The sequence below is a fragment of the Mya arenaria genome, chromosome 5, assembly GCF_026914265.1.
Source record: "Mya arenaria isolate MELC-2E11 chromosome 5, ASM2691426v1".
NCBI classification, from domain to species: Eukaryota; Metazoa; Mollusca; class Bivalvia; order Myida; family Myidae; genus Mya; species Mya arenaria.
In genome coordinates this window covers 77,273,406-77,292,115 of record NC_069126.1, presented here as the reverse complement: position 1 = coordinate 77,292,115, position 18,710 = coordinate 77,273,406, and the positions used below count along the sequence as shown (strand labels likewise).

Sequence of the window (18,710 nt, the reverse complement as noted above, 5' to 3'; positions counted from 1 at the left end):
GATAACGTCCAAAATGGAGGACTGTTTAATTTTACACCTTTTACAACACTAATATTTACAAATTGTACTTCTTTATTCATTATTGCATAAAATGTGTGTTTTTGGTCCGTTATCGTGGTGTGTTAAAACGCAAAAACCCGGGAATTATCGGTAGAAAACGGGCATTATTCAGTAAATTCACGTACCGTCAATAACCGGCTTTTTGTTTTACATAAGCGCTTTCAGGGCTCGCATCTTAACAATGGATGCTGAGCGACCTGGTTTCTGACCGAAAGTGGGTCAAGGATGACAACTTTTGCACAAAAACAAATTTCAGCATATGTATTTGTATACAAATATCAACAAATTAAATAAACCGCACCTAACTTACATATTTTCTTCTTAGTTGCCTTTTCCTGGCAAGCTGCTGTGTGTTTACTTTCTGCAGTTGCCCTGACTATATGTTTGCTTTAAAAGCACTGAAAGACCTGATTCCATTACATGTATGCAATAAACAAAGAAATTTCAAATATTTTTTTCTCTGATGCTGAAGATGCTGTACAAAACAGTACATAATATACTTGACCTTGAAAATATAGAAAATAAACATATAAATAAGGAATTATTTTATCTGCGCATTCATTGTTGTATAAAATTAGGTTACGATAGCTGTTCTAATTTACCCACCGTTGAGAACAACGAGAAAAAGAAAAAAGAGAATTCTTTATTTTCCAAACCTGTATCGTTGAAAAGGGTATATGTGTTTGCAATACCGAAACAATCTACTGCTTTTGTATTAAATTTCGCCGGATTTTAAATAATATATCGAGTAAAACATTAATGGTAATATTGTAACATAAAATTAAATGATAAACGCCAAATGATAATGTGTGTATTACCTTACAGTTATTTATATATTAACTGCAAACCCTCATAAAGAGCAAAGCGGTATTATATTTTGTTTTCTGAATACGTGTTTGTACCAATGAGAAGAATACATATCGTTATATAGACATAATCATTACCATTAATTTAAAGCTTTGTTACTCATAATAAGTTACACAAGTAACAATGTCAGAGAAAAGACAAGTCACCAGGTGTTGGATTTCAACATCCATTGGTATAATGCAATTATGGATTAAAAGCTAGAAACAGAAATATATATTATCAATTTGATGCTAATATATATATGAAGAAAAAACATAAATATTGTCAATACTTGAACACACAATTCAAATACAGAATTACGCCAAATGGTAATTCCTAGTTTCTCTTCTAATCTCCTTTTACACAAATGCATTGAGCTGTAATTTTTGAAATACGTCAATATGTGTTTTTCAGCCCATGAAATACTCTTTTGCGTTGATCAACTATAAACGATTTTAATGAGTTGAAGGATAATGGGATGCTTTCAATAAGCATCCCTCAACCTGCTAGTCATTTTTTTTTTTCATTTCGTTTTCGTAAATACAAATTGATATACGGACGAAAACATAGAAAGCTGCCTTATTTCTTTCACGCGTATTACAGTCTTAGCTTTACCGTTGTTCCTGTACATATATGTATCCTTATTTGTATCTAGGTTCCTGTCCATATTCATATAAAGCCGTAACTTTATAGTTATTTCTGCTCACATATGTAGCCACAGCTTTATATTTGTTTTTGCTCACATATGTAGCCTTAGCTTTATATTTGTTTCTGCTCACATATGTATCCTTAGCTTTATATTTGTTCCTGCTCACATATGTAGCCTTAGCTTTATTTTTGTTCCTGTACACATATGTAGCCTTGTCATTATATTTGTTCCTGTACAAACATGTAGCCTTAACATTACATTTGCTTCTGTACACACATGTAGCCTTAGCATTACATTTATTCCTGTTCGCTTATGCAGCCTTATCTTTACAGCTGTTCCTGCCCATCCTGCCCATACACGTAGCCTTAATTTATAAGTTGTTCCTGTTCACATATGTTACCATCGCTTTACAATTGTTCTTGCTTAAATATGTAACCTTTGCTTAACAGTTGTTCCTGTTCACATATGTAACCTTAATTTTACAGTTGTTCCTGTCCACATATGTAGCCTTAACTTTAGACTTGTTCCTGTTAACGTATGAAGCCTAAGTTTTACAGTTGTTTCTGTTCTCACATGCAGCCTTGACTTTATAGGGGCTCCTGTCCATTTGTATAACCTTCACTGTACATTTCTTCCTGTTCATATATGCTGCCTTACATTTAAAGTTGTTCCCGTTCACATATGTAACCTTTTGCCACGCAGCGTGTTACATATCTTCCTGTTCACCTATATTGCCTTAACCTTACAGTTATTCCTGCTCACGTATATAGCTTACATGTGTTCCCTGTCCACATATGTAGCTTTTCACCACACTGCAAATTACATATGTTCCTGTTCACCTATTAGCCTTTAGCCACACTGCAAGTTCATAAAGTTCTTGTTCACATGTGTAGTCATTTGCCACACTTACATTCAGTTACATTCATACACCCGCTCATTTCTTCTTTGTTGCATAACCCAAATACATGTTGTCCGTTATGACGGTCATATACCATTTGTAATGAACGAGTGTTCTATCTCATCTGTCATTATCAAAAGACGCGCACGCTTCTATTCGCAGTTATGTACTGAATTCGAATTGCGTTTACTTGTGTTCAACATTCCGTAACAAGAGCCATAAAACTGGATTCTTTTAATTTCACAAAACGACAACTAGCGAATGGAGTCAACATGTGTAGAGAAATATAACTGTATAAGTACAGACTATTGGATTTGTTTTTTGTTACAATGCATACAGCACATCTGTCAGTAAAAGCAAGCTAGGGACCGTAAGCATGCTGCCAGAAGCAAGCTAACACAGTATTCCTACCTCAAGTGCAAGCTACAACCTATAAGCATGCTCCCAGAAGCAAGCTAACACAGTATTCCTACCTCAAGAAGCAAGCTACAACCTATAAGAATGCTCCCAGAATCCAGCTAGGACCCGTGATCATGCTCCTGAAAGCAAGGAAGGACCCGTATTCCTACCTCAAATAGGTTAATTTTGTCGTTCCTTGTGATCAAAAGATTTGTATGTGTGGTTTGTTGTTTTAATTAGAATGCCTTAGCCAGTGTTATTGGTGTTAGCAATTTGGGTATTACCATTACTGCCATTGAAGAGTTCCAATCAAAGGACAACATCTTCTGTATTATTTGTCTTTTACAGTGGATTATTCGTGTGATACATCTTTCAATGTTGGAAATGGTGTGGTTTCAAACTTTAAAAAGCGACACATGAAGTGAAAGGTGTTAGTTAAATCAGAGGCTTTTAGGCATGTCTTTGTAGCTTTTATTTCCTTTTGTTTTTAAATGTGTTCATTATTAATTATTAACATATTTATTATAATCATATAAAAGAACATATCGAAAAAGAGAAAGTGCTATGCGTGTATTAATGAAATTGTAAAATTGACTGACGGTTTTTAATTATGAAGATTAAGTGCAACCCGTCTCGTGTCATATACATGTGTTTTGATTGGCTTCTAGAATAGTCCTTCTTGTTTCCAATGTAATATTGTAAACTATTGTTTTTGAAATGGGCGATACCCAGAAGATGGAGCGAACAAAGAGTAAACTGACTACACACTAGATGGTCCCAAAATCAGGAAATACATAATGTCCACAAGACAGGCCTAGAATTGTCAAAACGAGCTAGTATGAGGCCTATAATACATCAGTTAACATTGTTAAAATACTTTTTTGTCGGTGTCTCAGCTGAGTTTACCTGTTAAAAATTAGCGCATAATGGTTTCCTATTTCACAGTGTGTATATTTAGCATGTTAAAGTCAAGTGATTATACCAGATACAATAACCGACGCTGTTTTTGAATTGGCTATGTAAATTTCGATTTAGAAAATTACGCAAAAACTGCGAAGATATATGTGTCCCAAGCGATGTGTTATATCAGATATATGCGCTGTTCACAACGATATCAATTTAAAGTGAGTTATTGAGAATGTTCTTTTTTCTTACAGAGACCAAGAAGGTTTTATACATTTTAGGACGTCTAAATTTTGCTTAATGACTTTAACATGCAAACAAACTTAATTATATTGAATATCAATAATAAAATGAAAACTGCAGCAGAAGCCCCGTCGCCAACTAATAACGTCGAACCTGTTTAATGTTCATTCCATCAATGTCCCTAAACAATCTGCTACAGTTGAGCTACATGGGCTTTTCTCTGTTGTTGTCACACAGACGTAACTGAAGTTCATACCTGCCACTGTTGTTCTGTTTGAATAATAACAAAGCAACGTATGTCTTTTGCCTATAAAACAATTTCATTTAAACAGTTCGAATCTTATTTACATGGTGGTTAATTTCGGGCATTTTGTTCTAAAGCGTTGTAAAATATGTCAAGGAATTATGTCAGTGATAAGCAGTACGACCGTGGATACATGCCCTTGCCTGTGCTCGAGACAATCTAGTTTCTATGTTTCCAGGCCTGCAATGTGAGAGTCGCAGAATGTGCACGCGTCTCATTGGAAACGAACTCATCCACGTACGATATTTTCACATTTAAATTTTAGTGACACGGTTATGAATGATTGTATTGAAGAAATGCCATATATGATTGAAAGCATCTTCACAATAAGTTGTGTTTCTATTGCCTTTTCTTTTGTTCTGTTTCCTATGTACGTAGTTGCTTGAATAACAAACTGTAAACACAGTAAAGTATTCATAGTTCAGATGAATACAAACTATAGATTATTTAATGGTAGATCTTCTAAATAATTTAATGCAATTAATGTTTATTTCTAGGGCAAACATGGAATGTGTCAATTAACTACGAATGTGTCCGTATTGCATGTATAGACCATGGTATGTCAGAAGACAACTGTGATGTACCCGAAAAGGATTATGAATATTATGACGTCACCAAAGATAGGATTGACGGGAATTGACGAGGGTGGAATGGAGAGCGACTTTGTGATTGATCAATGCATTAATACTTGTATGTAATAAATACGTGGATGGTTTCATACGAAGGAAATGTGTAAGCCTAGAACAGGGTGGGATGTTGTTCTATCATAATATTCTTAACTGACAATTATATTGCATGCATATTGCATTAAGCATGCTGAATTTTAAACTGATAAGTCTTAGATTTAATACTTGCCGTTTATTGTTAATGACGTCATTACAAGTTAACATTAGATTATATTCATACATACATACATACTCTTCATCATTTATATATATTTAACACATAAAATTATTGATTGATAAAATAACATTTTACACAACATTATATATAAAAACTTTCCCTACTTTTTTCTTTAACCCAGAATATTCCGATCAAAATTCCGGCTAATAAAGGTGGCATTTCACTGTTTCATTTGATATTTTTCACTGTTTTGAGATTTTAGCACACTTTCATGTCAGGATTAAAAATTGTCGCGCACAGAGCCGGGCCAATATTTCAACGACATCATTTGAAGCTATATTTGCATACAATTTGGTGTAATTTTTTTGGATACATTATTGTGCTCGCTCGCTAAAATATATTGCTTTCTCACACTCAAACAAATTTCGAAAGTTCAATCCTGATTGAAATCAAATCACCAATATACGCCGTGCAACGATGAGCCTTTACTATTGGTAAGCTGTTATGTCATTTCCTTTTCTAATCTATTTCAGTGTTGTTGTATAACCGTTCACCTTAAAACAGAGATAACAATACTGCAAGTATATCTGTCTTTAAACTTATGTGTAATTGTTAACAAACACATGTTCCAATATAAAAAAAAAAATCTGAAGTAAATTACATATGAAACATATAGAATGCAATAAATGTTAGTACCTCTTTCCTGGAATCCGTCCATATTTTCGTACTCATGGAAACGAGTCTCTTGCATAACGTGTTCATATTCATTTGTTTCCCTGAATGTTTTATTAGACTCATTAGATCTCGATCTCATGATAATGACGTTACAGAAATTCAACACATGCACTTGTTTATAAATAACTGTGTATTCAATTCCACCTAAGCTATATCACCAATAGAATGGAAAAACATAAGCCCCTGATAATTTTATTTTCTGCACAATGACTTGAATAAATTTATTTCAAAATCTATCCTATTTTATGAATAAGAAATAACTTACATACCCGATATGGATTTGTTCTGCAAATAAAAGATTAATACAATCATAATCCTATCAATAAACAATTGTATTGGATTAAAATAATTTTAATATTGAAAGAAACATATAAAATGATTCATATATATACAATATCAAAGTATAGGATTAGACTTGAAGATGGTAAACAACTTATGAATGTCCTTTGCCACTGAGATTCTTTCCCCACAAAACCGAAACAATGGTATTAGAAGGCGCTGTTTAGATCAAAGTACATTAACGTGTGTTTCTATTTACAATAAGAGGAACTCACTTACGAAGTGGTTCGTAGTGGACTGGAAGCGGTTCGCCAGTGTTTTCTTCACTCGCACGAGCTCCAACTTCTGTGGAATTTTCATAGATATACGTGCGTTCTGAAAAAAAAATAATATGAAAACCGAGAAATGCGTAGATTAACTAAAATATAATTATATATTTCATCATTATTAGATTAGTTCTACTCTCTTCTAAAATATTTTAATATAATCAATTTGATCAAATACTGGCGTATATTAAACTATTTACCCAATATTTCCGTAATGCTCGGAAAGTTGGTTTCGTCTGTACCTGGCCTTAAAAGAAATGCGTAATATATTTTTAAACATACGGAGGATGAAGAATAGGCACTTTGTCGAAAGGCAGTTTGCAGCGAAATACTTATGTATATTTCTAAGCTAAAAGTAGTACTTATTTGATCATTACATGTATTACAATTATAAATACACAAAAAAAAGAAACACACTCACAGTTCCACTTCTTCTGCTCTCGAATTTGAATCTGTAATTTAAACAAGTTACTCCGTAGTTTAGGGTGTTGCGTACGTTATACGGGTCTCTACTTTCATGAAGTACTACTGGCTAGGTTAACAAGTGCTCTCTATCATGAAATGACAAACGAACAAATGTTAGTAGCTATTTAAATATGTTTAAGACGAAGTGTCACTATTTACTGAATGTTGAGCCTAATAAACATAACTCGGTTTAGAACTATACTTACTTACATTACGAAAACCACAAGTGTTGCAATGAGAAACTTTTAGCCGAATGCAATAAAAAACCATAACAGATCCAATTATCATGGCAACGATACTTCCTCCGACAGATGCAGCATGAGTTAAGTGTGTTATCTCTTGCACTGAAATCTCTAAAATGTCACAATTTAATTATTATCTGCATATACAATTATAATTTGGCTATAAGGTTGCAAATATCCTTGTTTGCCGACGGTGACAAAAGCCACGAACTCTTTATTTCAATAACCATGTATTCAAGTATAATTAAAAAAAACAGTAACATGACTTACCGTTAGCTCCACTTTTCTTTAATTGCAATCGTTCCGTCAATGCACGACCAATACCATTCCAAATTGTTAACTGATAGTATCCATAGTCTTTTTCTTTTACTTGAATTATAGTAAGGAAACTTGACAGTCCATTGGTCGATATGAAATACTTGGACGAATTTGTAGTTATTACCATGCATGCCTCGTTTCCAACGCATCTTTTCCAAGTGATTTGCGATGGTGAAGGCAAAGGGTATGCAAAAGCAGTGTACGTTAACGTCGCATTTTCATTTACTGAACCATAAAATACTAGCTTCATATTCACATTGTACGGGCGTCTGGCCGAACCTAAAAGAACAAAAATAGACCAGATAACTTTGTGTTTACGACTGGAATACATGTGCTAGGTAGTGCTTAATATAATATGTATATTCTGATACATTCGGAAGCACACACAACATCCAAATTATGCTAAGAGCAGTCTCGGATCGATTGAGACATAAACTGTAAGTTCAACACGGACAAAGCCCCTTAGTTTCAGCTTAAGTGGTCTTCTATTTTGGGAATCATTAAATCATATTGACTTAGTGAATATTATATAGAAACACATTTTACAAACTATGAACTTATGATAACTTACAGGTTACATGCATTTCAAAATGTTCTATTGACGGCAGATCGCGGTTGTATCTGTTTGCACTCGTACACGAGTAGAGACCTGCATCTAAGCATGACAAACTAGCTATAGTGTGCGTCAGATTGCTTCCATTATCTTCAACTTCAAGTATGTCGTTGCCTTTTGTGATGCTAATTTCAGCTTTTGGGTTACTGTTAACCACACACAGTAGTATGACTGTGTCGTTTTCGGCTTTGGTAACACTATCCTTGTACTCCGAACCAACATCAAAGTATGTCACTGTTGATTGGTCTGAAATAGACAATAAAGTATATTGATGATCGACACGATAGTGTTTTGAAGATAAAATATTGTTTTATATCAATCTGCATTGATCGCGATTCGGATAATAAAACACATAACGTATGAATGATGTTTTGACTTCATTTATACTTTTTATTCATGTATTGACAATTATTGTAAAACCTGTACAGAAGTCTCTTTAAAGAATATTCAATGATCTGGAAGTATTAGAAAATACATGTCACACCTGTGTATCAGTCACTTATATTAAATCTTATGATCCGGAAGGAAACGAGCACACAGGTAAAACATGTGCATTAGTCTCTTTAAAGTATATTCAATAGTTTAGAAGGACAAGAACACACAGGTAACACCTGTGCAGTAGTCTCTTGAAAGTATCTTCAATACTTTAATACTTTAGAAGGACCAGAATACACAGGTCAAACATGTGCATTAATCTCTTTAAAGTATATTCAATAGTTGAGAAGTACCAGAAAACACAGGTCAAACTTGCGCAGTAGTCTCTTTAAAGTATATTGAATAGTTTAGAAGGATCAGAAAAGACGTCAAACTTGTGCATTCGTCTCTTTAAAGAATATTCAATAGATCAGAAGGACCAAAAAACACAGGTCAAATTTGTGCAGTAGTCTCTTTAAAGTATATTTAATAGTTTAGAAGGACCAGAAAAACACAGATCAAACTTGCGCAGTAGTCTCTATAAAGTATATTCAATAGTTTAGAAGAATCAGAAAACACAGGTCAAACATGTGCAATAATCTCTTTAAAGTATAGATAATGACCAAGTTGGGCCAAAACACAGGTCAAACATGTGCAGTAGTCTATATCCAAAGATCCAATAAAACTACAACATTAACTATTTCTACTAGTGTAAAGCTATACACTTACAATGTACATTTAAATGCATTGTTCCGTTACTGCTTCCATTCACAGAAATACCTTCAGACAGTACCATTTCACTGGTGAATGTACATGTATATATGTCATCATCAGCCCGCTGAACAGACGTGATTTGAAGAAAAGTATCCTCCCAACGTTGATTGTTTAATGCTCTTGTCCATACAACCGATGATTCCTGCGGAGGGTTGCCATGGTTGTATTTGCATCTCAGCGACAAGTTACGTCCTTCTTCAACACTGAGTTCCTCCGCCATGTCGACAACGGGGCCATCTATTTGTTGAAATAATGTGTTTTTTTGTAACTGCAATCTATTTTCAATCACAACAGAAATAAAGATTTAAGCAGAAAAGGTTTTCACATCATAGGCCGTATTCATAAATAATCTCAGTGAACATTTTCAATTAATTGAAAAAATCCTTATTTTTTGACGACTATTATTATAGTATATACATGTATATATTATACAGTGTTAGATAAATATTGATGATAAAACATACATTAAAGATGCAAAGGCATTATTGACTGATGATGATTGTGAATGAAATGTTACAAAATACATGAACTTACACTTCATGTCTAATATTTTACAGGTGGCTTTTATATTTCCGTAAATTGCAGACTTTTTACGACAACACATTTCCTTTCCATTCCAAGTCTTGTCTATTTTCATTATAGAAGCTTTACTGGCGAATGTTTTTGACGTTTCGTTCAATAAATCCTCGTGAACAACGTCACTGATTGCTTGATTGTCAACCAATATTTCAATCAACGCTGGTGGTCGTGTATTTGACACCTCGCAACTGAGAGCTGTATTTTCATCGTGGTATATTCTGGTATATTCAAAATAGGGTCTGAACCTTTCTCTGAAAGTTGAGAACAATATTCGATACACTATTTATACGGTAAAGTTTCAAAGATAAATAATTCCTATACGTTAAATTGGTAAGTATGATTTAGGAAAGGGTTAAATTATTTATATCGTGCTTCCTATAAAATCCTTCCTACTTCATTATAATACACACTTACTAATAAACTATTATTAATTTTGGTTCATTTACTCAAAAATGTATATGCAAAGAAATAATCCCCTTTGTGACATATAAAAACAACTTTACCCATGTGACACAATTTAGTCCAGTTCTTCTGGTCATGGACATAAGCATCGTTGGAGATCTTACAAGTCACAATATCGCTGTCATGATCCCGCAAAATGTTGGAGTCGAGACGTGCTGCATAAACCCCTGATTCTGTGTCGTCCTCTAGCATTTTTACTTCTTTTCCCCCAACAGAAAGGTTCACGCGAGTTTTTCCTGTCGTACGACTTGTGTTGCAATAAATGTTAGTGTTTACGGTGCCAAAAATGCAATTATCCCATATTGGTCCAATTAGCTGATTCTCTAAAACATGAGGTAAGTGCTAGTTATCATTTCCAAGCAGTGTATTGCAGTAAACCAGAAATATTATAATATGTTATAACACATAACATGTTTTATCCGTCATAATCGCTCAGTCTTATACAACAAAATTAGACGAGACTTACCCGTTACATGTATGCTTAACCAGTTTGTTGTAAATGCATTTGAATTTTCGCATTTTAAAGCGTAACTTCCAGCTTTCCTTCCCATAAAATTGTATATGCTTAGAGTGTACAAATAATTGGACATTTTCGTCTCTTTATAAAGGTCTTGTGTAAGATTGACAGGCTGTTTAAGCCCTTTCAACCATATACGTTCATTATATAAACTATTCACGAAGGCCAATGTATGGTCAGAAGGGTAATAAGCGATTTCAACATTTGTTCCGTATTTTATTTCCGGGGATAGGAGAACCAGACTGCCACACTCAGGTCTGATTTCTGAAATCAAGATATTTCAAAGTGAATTATTTCAAGACTTAGACCTGCAGTTTATTAAATAAAAAAAAGGCTAACGATAATTTCAGGACGTTCTAGTATGCACATCAATTAACCATTCACCCGCATAAACATGACCGATAAAGCAGCATATGTATACATACCATGTAGGTGTAGCTTTACTGTGTTTGATCTTGTGATCATCATAACATTAGTACATTCAATGTGATATCTCGAATTATTGTAAGACCTATCCGCAAAAAACAACATAGTATCATAGTATGGCTCATAATGAGCAGTTGGTCGAACATGTCCCTCCAGGCCTTTTAACGTTTTATGTCTAACGTCCCTCCCCAGAGCATACTTCCAGACAATGTTTGAGATCCATCCATGAAGAGGGAGAAATTTCAAGGTCACGTTTCTGTTCACGAACGTTGGCTTAATAATGGAAAGTGTGCCACAGGAAGTGGGAAGCAAATGAGCACTTCCGGCAATAACTAGAATGATACCGAAAAAGCATTAGACATATGGTGCAACAATATTTTGCGGACAATTTGAAGAACGATAGAGCGATTTGAAGATGGAGTTTCTGATGGATGTCCCACACTAAATTGAGTGACGTCCTTGAGGAAATTGAAGAGACAGAAAAACGAAATCTTACTAAAGTATATCATCAAATGTAATACAATGTCAACACATATCTTTATAAATCCAAAGCACTTACCAAAGAAACATAACATAAAGTAAAAGCTTGCATCCATTGTGTACGCACACTTGTTGCTTGATAATTTTTTTTTAAATATGTATAATTAATATGATTCATTATATATGTACAGTTGCAATGCTGTCATAAACAACATGTTCGATTCACGGAAAGTTAATACTTTCATATGTTTCGATTGTTCTGTGAAAGCAGTTGCATGCTCTGAATCACTGAGGCGTTTGATTGTTTGCCTTAAATAGAGATTATATTTTAAATTCTAAATAATTGCTCAACATATGTATATAAGGACAATACTAAGAACATTTAGTCATGATAAAACAAGTTTTCTTTATTTCGCTCATTCCAATAAGAACATGACTAAAGGAGGAAATATCATATGATAAATATTACAATCGCAAACGAGTAAAATTCATACATATATAGATATGATTTCTTACATTACATTTTTATGACAGTGTATTTCATAAATATTAAATTGCCAGTGTGGCAATTTGGTTAAATTCTTGTCACATACTATAAATGAATAAATGAATAAAACACGGCCATTTATATGACGTTTTATCGTCTTTATACTAAGTAACAATACCATTCATTTAACAAAGAGGGATGGCTAAAATAGCAAACTTGTAAACAAGCCGTTATATGTAAATAGATGTACAGAAAGCATTAATAAAACATCAAAGTGATTCAATAGGTATAAAAAGTGTTTCCAAAACATTACTTGCAAATTGGATTCCGACGGAAGATTAAATGTTTTTCATATATAATTTGAACAGATACGGTAGAAAATAACCAGCAACATACCAAGTATACAAAGCGTATGTTATTTTACTTATGAATGTTAGATAAAAGTTAATACGTTCTCACACACTAAGTTTACAAAACAATAAATGAGCTCCAGGGCGGAACACATACTGAACGGATTGGGTTTTGGATCACAATACACTGTTTTATAAAATAAGTAAATATCTAGTTTCATCCTTTAAAGTAGTCTATGTTGGTCGTTATAATAAAATGAAGGCACATTATTAAATATGTACCCTATGTATTCGAAATGCCCCGATAGTGGCCTTCGTCCTTAATCGGTCTAAAATGATACACGCAAGTCCATCTTAAATTAGCTATCGAGTTTATGTCAATTATTGAAAGAATGGTAAGCATAGTCAATTTTTGTTACTTAGCAATTTTAAAAAAGTAACGTACGCAGGTATGATTTAATGAACTGGAACTCAATGGAAACGCACCACCTGTACAATATAAAACATAATGCTAATGGTAAGGTGTTTAAAGTTCATCCATATTTTCAGTGAAGTTGTAATATGTTTCTCACCCAAAACATCTGATATTGTTTTTATTGCACAGCGTTGGTTTGTGACAGCCCTAGGATCAAACACTAAACGTAACAAATGTCTGTCAAGGTATGGATAATACATGATCGCTGCTCCTGCGACGTCAGTTATTTGCTTTTCAAAATTGAATACAGAAAATGTTGAGCCATGTTTTTGTATTATGATCATATAGTCAAAATCAGTTAAAGTCTCTATACGATAACGTTTTCTGTGTTCTGTGACGTCTTGATAGCGTTTAATGCACGTGAGTTAAAATAATGTCATAACGATTGCAATTATATATGTTTTCGTTGTAAGGTAATGTTTATACAAACAATTATAATGACTTTCGACAGCATAATTCATGGCTGATGTTCCTGTTTTTTATGATTTGCAACTCTCGTAAAGTCTTTGACTGCGTATGTGTGTGGAAAATATATTGCGGACTCAAATTCATAAAATATGATAAAAAAAGAAGAAAAAAACACGGTTCAACGTCGGGGTAATTTTTAGTGCGTTTTCATTAAATTAACGTCCGAATTCGAAAATATTTTATAAAAACCACTTCATACATAAAATTGAAAAAAAAAACACGAAAAAGAAACATCTCTTACATTTTGACCTCTTCTGTTCTCGGATTTGAATCTGAAGTATAACCAATGTATGCTCCAGTAATAGTTTTTACCACTATTACTTGCAAAAAATCGTTGAAAGTGAAAATAAAAAAAGGTGTGAGCCTTTAAAAAAATCATAAAGCAGGATAAAAGTGTAACGGATTCCCCTTTCTTTGTTTTTTTAAAAAGGAACCAATCAACACAAAATAGCTAGATCTAAACTTACCTATGTTCCGAAAACCACAAGTGTCACAAAGATTGCTTAGTAAAATCTTTCACCGAATAAAACAAAACACCATAACCGATCCAATTATGGCAACGATACTTCCTCCGACAGATGCACCGACAGTAAAAGATGTAAGATAATTTTATAAAATCACTAAACATCACACACGTATTTGAATTATATGCACATACACTTAAATGATTCCAATTAGGTCAAAATACATTGATACTGTCAAATTTTAAGCCTTTAATGATATTATGGACGAGTGACGGTTTAATTGACAGTGTTAATTGACATTGAATGCCAATTAACACCGGATTTTCTACGAAGGAGCATCGCCTGATATCTAACCCTAACCCGACAATCCATCTATTATTTTTTTGTATGAACGAAATGTGTACCTTAATTGCCAACGGTGACGAAAGCAACGAATACATCTTTTTATTAACCACATATACGAGTAAAGATGACAAAATGCAAACAACTTACCATTTGTTCCATCTTTCTTCAAATGAAATATTTCCGTCAATTCACGACAAACACCATTCCAAATTGCCAACTGATATTGCAAAAGTCCTCTTCTTTTACTTGAACAATAGAAGCAAAACTGGACAGTCCAATGGTCGATATGTCATATAAGTACAAATGTGCAGTTATGACCATGCAAGTGTCATTTTCATTGCACACTTTCCAAGTGAATTGCCAAGGTTTGGGTATCGGGTATGCACAATCCATGAACGATAACGTCGCACAACAGCTTCAATCTTACATTGTTCTAGCGTCTGACCGAACCTAATATAACAAAAAAGACCAGAGAACTTGGTGTTTGTGACTGGATTACTTGTGTGTCGTAGCGCTTAATATGATAAATATTTAATAAAAGTGAAACACAATGCAATTAAAAATGACAACGATTACTTTTCAACAATGTTAATGTCCACTTACACAAACTTAAGCGGTCAAATAATTTATTCACACATATTTATACATTTATGAATTCTTACATGTACCAAGCAATTTAAGAAAGTCCTTTGATGGATGATCGCGATTGTACCTGTTTGCACTAGTGTGTCGGATTATTTTCATTCTTCTTCTCTTCAAGTATTTCAGCCTTATGGTTACTATCAACCACTTACAATAGTTTTACTGTGCCGTTTTCTGCTTTGGTAACACTATGTGTGTACTCCGAGCCTACCACAGAAAAGTCTGTAACCGTTGATTGTTCTGAAAAATGATCTTAATTGCCGATCGACATATTATAAAACTAAGAATACATTATAATAAGTTATCACAAAAGTTACTTTTCACGATTAGCGTTGCAACAAGGGAAACATGGTCGTTTGATGTCAACGATGTAACGTGTATTGCGATCGTACGCGGCAACACACATATTTATTTATTTGTGTACGACTTTAAGTGGTATTACAAAATATATAATTCCATTTATCAGAAAAAAACTCGCCAAACTGTATATGTGTGTAATGTCATTTTAGAATTAACGTTATTTATATTGTGTTCATGCCGTATGCGCATCATTGTTTGATTTTGTCAGCTTCCGGGTTAAATTTTAAACACAGTAAAAATATAAAATTGACTTTTCCACATTTTAAAAATAATGAAATATTTGTTTTTGATTACCGATCAATCTCCATAATCCACCGTTGTTTTGTGATAGTATAAGCGTTTAAAAACACTATCATTGGATGGATTGGTATTGGTTATTCATTCTTTTGACAATCACTGTAAGTTCACACAGGCAACACCTGTTCGTAATTTACTTTAAGTATATTCAATTATCCATAAAGACCTGAACACTAAGGTAACACATGTGCAGTAGTCTCTTTAAGACATATTCAATAATACATAAGGACCAGAACTCATATGCCAAACTTGTGCAGTAGTCACTGTAAATTAAATAACATTATTGATAAGGATCAGAACACATATGCCAAATTTGTGCAGTATTCTCATTACATTATATCCCATTATCCATAAGGACCAGAACATATGCGCCAGTCATTTTAAATTAAATTACATTATCGATAAGGATCAGAACACATATGCCAAACTTTTGCAGTAGTGTCATTACATTATATCCCATTATCCATAAGGACCAGAACATATGCGCCAGACCTGTGCAGTAGCCATTTTAAATTAAATAACATTATCGATAAGGATCAGAACGCATACACAAAACCTCCGAGAAGTCTTTTTGAAGATTATTTAATTCTCCATAAGGACGAGAACATAAACGACCGTCAAACGTTTGGTTTAAAATCAGAGATAGTCTTTTTTACATTCATTTTAGAAAAATGGCAATTTACAATCAAGGTGTATGGTTTCCTACTTTATGATTACGGCCCCAAATGTTTGTTGTACAATATACACTTTTACTTAAACATCTTTTCAAAATAGACAATTACTACTTTTACTTACATAAAACACACACAGTCACGCGTCTCTCAGAAGGTACATTGGAAGCTGAACAGTAAATACTTGTTCCATTCAAACAACGGTCTACAGCCAATTGTAATATGCTGAATGTTGTGAATGTGGAGTCAACATTTGACGAAGTAACAGTAGAGATATGGTGAAATTTATTTACGAAATACATCTACATTATACTTTCCATGGTCTCTGTATCAGTGTTTTTTCAGCAGGTGGCTGTGATTTGGGTACAATGCATTCTTGAAGAATCGAGCTGTTTTCTTAAACAGTATATGTGTCTGTCACGGGAAGTCTTACTATCACAGATTTAGTCTGCACTGTTTAATAAATCGCTGATTAATAAAAGAAACTAAAAATGAAAATAATATTACTTTTGGAAATATCAAGATTAATAAAACATACAATAAACAAGAAATTAAATCTTCTTGCTATGGAAATGTATTATAATGTAATTGCTGTCGTATGAAGGAGATTATACTTGCACTTCCAACGAATGCCTGTGTCCTGAAGCATGATATTTCTGATCGTTTATGCAATGTTTGTTTGATGTAAACAAGCATGTGTGAACAATGTCCTGTTCTAGAGAAGTGTCGAAGGATGAGCAGCCACTGGATGAGCTTTTAAAATTAACAACTCCAACATGACATAGGATTGCACGTCCGGCTATTCCATATCACAATCAAAACCTTCGACATCGGTACGTTTTACTCTCACATCTTAGTGTCAATGGATAGATCACTCTCTCTTTGCTGCCCATCCTCAGAATGATTTGTCGTTTACCGCGATCGGAAGCAAGCAGTAATCAATGCCGAAAAAGCAAAGGTTTGGCATTTTACAGCTGACAGATCGCATGTATATATCATTGTCTTTGCTTCATTTTAATACAGTTACTATACACATTCTTCACATAGAGAGAAAATACGTTTTTGCACCGGTGCCGGTGTTCCAAATACCGTGCAAGGTATGTTCTGAATGGTTACAATACTATTCTGGTCTTGATACCATCGTGTTTGCATTTATAATAGTAACTTATTAACAACTTCTAACTTAACATCATAAACACATTAATCAGTGAAGTGATGTATAGTTTTGAACGTCGCTTTTTCAGAAACGTGTACTCGACTCTATGGATGTCGAAAAGAACATTGACAACGAATGTGTCCTTGCTTTTTGATATTCTGCGACTAAACAGCTATAATTCCATGGAACTTTGTTGTCCGCCGTTTTGAAACAAATGCATTACCTATTTTAAAAAGGGGTCACTACGACGTTGACTACTGATCTGAAATTTATAGCGGTCATCTATCGTTTATGATCAATATTTCTACTACGTTGAGGTCCGTATATTTAACCTTTACCAACTGATCTCAAATACAAAGAGGCATGCACTTGTCACGGTCTTAAGTCAAACCAGTCTCGAGAATATTGCTTACAGTTTCTGTAAGAAAGTTATCTGTGACACTGCATTTCAGTATGATGACAACAATGAGAGTCATGAAATGGTCAAGGGCACCCTACTTGTCCTAGTTCAAAGTTTTCACAAAGTTGTCAAAAAATGACCTCCTGGGCCCCAAACAAATAAGGGTCAACGTCAACATTCATGCGAAAAGCTACATAAACAAGCTCATATATATATCATAAACACGTGTGTTGAAACACCTTTATATAAAACATGCAAACGACCATCTGCGGTATTATTATTTTGAAGAAGTTCAGAAATAATGGTTTCAGGCAGTAGCTCCGCCATATACGCCCTTAATGTGCAGACACGTTTGACTGAAACGTTGACTGTAACCACATTGACCCCCAACACAATAGGGGTCGTGCTATTGTGAATGGCAACTTCCTGGTGAAATGTCATTGTCCTTAGTCAGCCTGTTCACGAGTTTTTATGCAAACACTATTTTTTCTGCAATGATAGGAAATATGATAATTGGTGAATGCTTTGGTTCATAGTTACTGTCGATTGAAATTTATCTGTTGAAACTGTATAGAGATTACTAGGTTAGTGCAGTGGATGGAGGAAGTTTATCTGGCAAGGCGGAGGAATTTATCGGGTGAGCCGAATGCGAACCTGGTAAATTCCGCAGCCGAGCCAGATAACCTTCCTCCATCCACGGCACCAACCTAGTTCAACACAGAAATGGAATTTACTATCGTTAAATGCTGCACAGTTTCCAGAATTTGTGGGTGGGGTAAGATTTTCACACCAGATGTAGATTTTCTGGTCGATTGTTTTA

General features: G+C 34.0%; 1 protein-coding gene across 1 annotated transcript; it reads right to left on the bottom strand.

The window, feature by feature from the left end:
* Positions 1-5,282: 5,282 nt before the first annotated feature.
* On the bottom strand, positions 5,283-10,535 carry LOC128234131 (uncharacterized). The gene is made up of 12 exons (XM_052948164.1): positions 10,394-10,535; positions 9,846-10,141; positions 9,267-9,548; positions 8,082-8,369; positions 7,463-7,789; positions 7,157-7,303; positions 6,907-6,937; positions 6,686-6,732; positions 6,439-6,534; positions 6,150-6,165; positions 5,842-5,921; positions 5,283-5,699 (listed from the first exon to the last, which is right to left on the bottom strand). The coding sequence occupies exons 2-12, from the start codon at positions 9,946-9,948 to the stop codon at positions 5,665-5,667; spliced, it is 1,452 nt and encodes a 483-aa protein (XP_052804124.1). The 5' UTR covers positions 9,949-10,141; positions 10,394-10,535; the 3' UTR covers positions 5,283-5,664.
* Positions 10,536-18,710: the final 8,175 nt, after the last annotated feature.

Excerpts from the sequence above, each read along its gene's own strand:
- LOC128234131 (XM_052948164.1), bottom strand. The coding sequence starts at position 9,948 with ATGAAAATAGACAAGACTTGGAATGGAAAGGAAATGTGTTGTCGTAAA. Across the intron at positions 7,790-8,081 it reads TTTTGAAATGCATGTAACCT|GTTCGGCCAGACGCCCGTAC; the intron begins GTAAGTTATCAT and ends TTGTTCTTTTAG. Across the intron at positions 7,304-7,462 it reads AAAGAAAAGTGGAGCTAACG|AGATTTCAGTGCAAGAGATA; the intron begins GTAAGTCATGTT and ends GTGACATTTTAG.